We start from the raw sequence: 4,747 nt of genomic DNA on the forward strand, positions 1-4,747 counted from the left end.
TGACATTTTTTAGTAAAATATTTTCCAAAATGTTAATGTTAAAAAAACCTAATAAAGTGAAATTTTCATGCCATAGGACCTTTAAGAAAATGGTTTAAAGGGAGAATATTATTGAAAAAAGCTTCAGAACCACTGGCTTAAAGGATAAGCTGTTGTTATTCTAGCACCAACTCCTCTGAATCAACTGCAAAGAGTTACTGTACATGCACATGTACCTTCAATTAAGATTTGTATAACAGAAAACAATGCTTAACACTCAGAAACTAAGAAAGATACAACATTAGTCCGAATTTAAGGCCACAGATTAAAACGATAGGTATTTAATTTAATTTCTTTTTCAAAAATACCTTTCTATTATCCAGAGGTAGTTTGTTCCACAGTTTAGGGGCGTACATATAAAAAGACTCCACTCTCACGGTTACTTTTATAGGACACATTAGGAACATTTAAAAGGAAAGAAGTTACATTTGTTGAGATAAATACTGTGATCTCAGCATCAAGGTGCGTTAAGTAGCTATCTGCAGATTTCGGGCATTTAACACTCCTAAACAGTAGATTTTTCAGAGATTTTGTGGAATTTTCTTTTTTTCCCCCCAGCTTTATTTTCATTCAAGTTGGCTTAAAGGGTTTAGCTGTTTCTTAGTTAAGGAATGAACCTCCAACCTTGGTTGTTAAGCCACCACAGAGTCCTTAAAATGCTCAGTGAAAATGGAAATGTGAACATTTACAATTCCGTGACAACTGGGCAGACTCCATCTGCGTAAGTGACATGATGAAAAGCTCCAGAACAGCTGATAGGTGGGAGATGTGGTGAGATTGTTTTTGGTTTTTAATCAAGGAAAGATTTGCACGGACGTTGCTGCAGTTGCTTCTGTGGAGTTGTTTAACTCTTTACCTGGACCTCTTTATCTTTTTTTTTTTTTTTCTCTCTCTCTGAGAAACAGCACATGGATAACTCCTTATACTGATTAACAAAACACACGCAGCCGTCAGTAAGAGAATGAGGAAGGAAGTGAGAAAAGCAGGTAGAAGCATGACAAGAATCCAGGTCAATGCTCTGAGAGGATCATTTGGGGTCAATGACCTCCGTCCCCGCCCGGTCTGATTCGTCTCCCCGCCCGCTTCCCTCTGTCTAGATACTGTTACTATTTTCACAGGAGACAGGAAGTTGCCCTCTCCCAACCCATCGCATCACTTCCTGCTCCTTATCAGGCGGTGGCAGGCTGTTTGTCCTGGAGCGGTGTCCAGCCAAAACAGAAGCCTGGGCTTATTAAAGCGAGCACCAGTGAGAAACAGACAGAACGTGTGCGATGTGTGCAGGTTGAGGTCAGGGCAGATGCCCCTAGGAAAGGGGTCCAACACACTCTTTGATGACATCTGGATCTGGTTTCACCTCCAGGTTCCACCTGCTGTGACAGGCCGACACATTCTCACTCCCAGCGCGTCAAAAAGCGGCGCTTGGTCAGGTGCCTTTGGCGTTTTGTTATTGACGCAAAAAGTCTCCTTTAGTGACATATTTAGACGCTTGGTCGGGACTCTTGGTGTGACTTTAAGACGCTCTGGGGCGGGACGGACGTTTAACTGACACGCGGCACAAGAACGGTACAATTAGGTTTCGGATCTCGGTCTCGCATTGGTCTGGCTAGTCCAAACAACATTCCGGGATGGAAGAAAAACGTGGCCTGGTTTACTGGCATTCCTTTAAACCAATCACAATCGTCTTGGGCGGTGCTGTGTGCCGCACGGAGCCACGGTGCTTCTGCAAAATGGTCTTGGGAAAGACCTTGTTTTGGACCGATAGTCTAGTCTGGATTTACCCCTGCAGAGATAGTCCCCATAAATCCACCAGAGTATAAAATTACAACACAAAGAAAGAGGAAGGTAACGGATATCCGGCGGACTTTCCGTTGGCACCGGAGCAGTCCTGTCCCTAGATTTCGGATCGTGAGTGGGGTTACAAATTGTGTTTCTTAGTGCCACACGGCACCGGAACGGGACACAAACCCCGGTCTCCTGTGTTGTTTGACCCATCCACCACCCCAACCAACCTCCGTCTTTCATACTTCTCTTTACCCTCATATACTACGTCAATACTACGTTAGCTGACAGCACGGCGGTAAAGCTGCTGCCCTGCCAGGTGAGTTCCACACAGACGCTAAAGGGTGATTTTGCGTCGGTATCTGACGCTGAGACACACTGACCAAGCATCAGTATTTTACGAATTGGGAGTGAGAATGCGTCGGACAGGCCGGCCAATGAGCATCCATCACAGGCGAATATGAAAGCTCTGACTGGGTGTTGCCGTGTTTGTGGTGGGTCACCCACCTGCCCTCGTGGCTCCGGTCCATGACTTCAAACTGTTTCCTCAGCCACCTGCAGAGGGAGGGACGGAGAGAAGGAGAAAAAAAAACATGAGGAAGGAGGAGTCATTATTATAACAAATTCAACAAGCAATTGGTTTTATTTTAGCAGAATACTGAAAGCAGCAAAAAAGCAGAACTAAGTACACTTTGATATTTATTAATGGAAAGTAATATGGTGATATTTAACAATGTTATCACATATTTTTCTCATATTGCGCGGCCCTACTATATAGTGTCTACAATGCATTTAGCCGCTGTCCCCATCCACAGCAGTACATTGCTTAGCTTCCGTGTCGGTACCCCTGCCTGCTTCTCCAAACTGGGAGCAAGCCGACCTCCATCTACTGCAGCTAACACACTGACTATGGAGAAGTAGCTCATACAACCACAAAACTGTGGACTTTCCCTTTAAGCAGCAGGTTGTAGCTAGATACTAAGAGTCTGTCTTCGTCAAACCCAGTGAAAGCTGACGAGTCTCCAGTTTACACAACCGCCACAAACAGACACATTTAGCTATTTATTTCCTCCCACCGTCTCCAAACGTATACCGCTCACATCATATCGACAGCCTCGCTCTGTTCTCCCGCTTGAACCACAAGAGTCTTAATTGCCTCCGCACATTCATCTGGGGTAAATATTTCCATCCCAAAAACAATATTTGTTCTTCTTCTCCGACCCTCACCTCCCTTTCCCATCCAGGTCAGCGCGCTTTTTTTTTGATGCAACCGGATATCACTTAAAACACACACACACACACACACACACACACACACACACACACACACACACACACACACACACACACACACACACACACACCCACAAAACCAACAACCCACACACACCCGACACACACACACACACACACACACACACACACACACACACACACACGTTATTGTGCTGGTCCCTAAACACCTCCAAACTTCATTATCTAAAGTAGAGATTGTCTGACACCATTTTTTGCTTCCCACTACCAATTCCGAAATTTCAACTTGCGTATTGGCCGATACCGAGTTGATACCAGTGGGCCATATATTTTATTATGTTTTAACAACTGTATACTACTATCCCTGTCTGGATGTGATATGATATGATTTGTTGTCGGCCTTGTGAAACATGACACAAACAATGAATGCCCCTTTCTTTTTTTCATCCAGTTTGACAGTCAGCTATAACAGAAAAACAACATAAACTACTTTAACGTAGATTTTCTTTAGGGCTTTATTTTCGTGCTATCGGATCAGTGTATGAACTCCAGTACTTCCTGATACCGATACCAGCGTTTTAGGCAGTGTGAGAGGAGGTATATCTGTAATTTAAAGATACAGTTACTCTGGATGGTATTGCCCTGGCCTCCAGCACTACTGTCAGAAATCTAGGAGTGATTTTTGCCCCACTTAAAACAAACCTTAAGAAGAGCCTTTTTACACCTTCGAAACATTTCCAAAATTAGGAACATCCTGTCTCAAAACGATGCTGAAAAACTAGTCCATGCATTTGTTACTTCCAGGCTGGACCACTGTAATTCTTTATTATCAGGATGCTCAAATAAGTCCTTTAAGACTCTCCAGCTGATCCAGAATGCTGCAGCGCGTGTTCTGACAAGAACTAAGAAAATAGATCATATGTCTCCTGTTTTAGCTTCTCTGCATTGGCTTCCTGTAAACTCCAGGATTTAATTTAAAATCCCTCTCCTGACCTACAAAGCTCTAAATGGTCAAGCACCATCTTATCTTGAAGAGCTCTTCGTGGTACACATGGACACACACACCTGTCTATCTGTTGTGGTGCGGGCGCTCTCTGAGTGTCGACCATCAGCCAGTTGAGACCGGTGATCCACATGTTGACCTCCTCCTCGCTGAAGGCTGCAAAGACATAAAAGATGGACGACACGAGAGGGGAAGAAAACTGTTAAAACGTCTGACTGGCGACTCCTAATCCTTCTAATGTCAGATTTCAAGTTAAGAGGGAACAAAAAGCTACACGAAATTCTTATTTGAAAGTTAATTTAAGATACCATTTCCAATTTATGGAACTTGGGTCTTATTTTTGCAATGTTGTACATTTACATTTTATGAGTTATACGATAACGCTCAGTTATCCTAAAAAAAAAAAAGAAAGAATAAAAGAAAAAAATCTGGAAACTTGTTATTCAGGTTAACCCTTGTGTTGTCTTCCCGTCAAACATCAAGCAACGTTTTGTTTTTTATTCTTTTGTCAAAATTTAACATAAAAACTTTTTTTTTTTAACATTTTGGACAACTTTTTTTAGACACTTTTGTCGCTTTCCCCTCCTGATGTTATATCCCTTTTTCTGGCATGTAAGACTTTAGTGACAGGACAGATTAGAAAGTAAAGGGGAGAGAGGGGGGAGGGGGGGG

The 4,747-nt window shown here is 43.0% G+C and overlaps 1 protein-coding gene across 2 annotated transcripts in view; it reads right to left on the minus strand.

Moving 5' to 3' along the window:
• LOC116695236 (1-phosphatidylinositol 4,5-bisphosphate phosphodiesterase gamma-1) overlaps positions 1-4,747 on the minus strand; it is a 40,207-nt gene that overhangs the window by 22,009 nt on the left and 13,451 nt on the right. For both annotated transcript variants that reach the window (XM_032525371.1, XM_032525370.1), the window contains exons 3-4: positions 4,138-4,231; positions 2,326-2,373 (exon numbers count right to left, since the gene is read on the minus strand). In XM_032525371.1, the coding sequence (XP_032381262.1) occupies positions 2,326-2,373; positions 4,138-4,231 (142 nt within the window). The remainder of the gene's footprint in view (positions 1-2,325; positions 2,374-4,137; positions 4,232-4,747) is intronic.

Source organism: Etheostoma spectabile, chromosome 9 (assembly GCF_008692095.1).
Source record: "Etheostoma spectabile isolate EspeVRDwgs_2016 chromosome 9, UIUC_Espe_1.0, whole genome shotgun sequence".
Classification (NCBI taxonomy): Eukaryota; Metazoa; Chordata; class Actinopteri; order Perciformes; family Percidae; genus Etheostoma; species Etheostoma spectabile.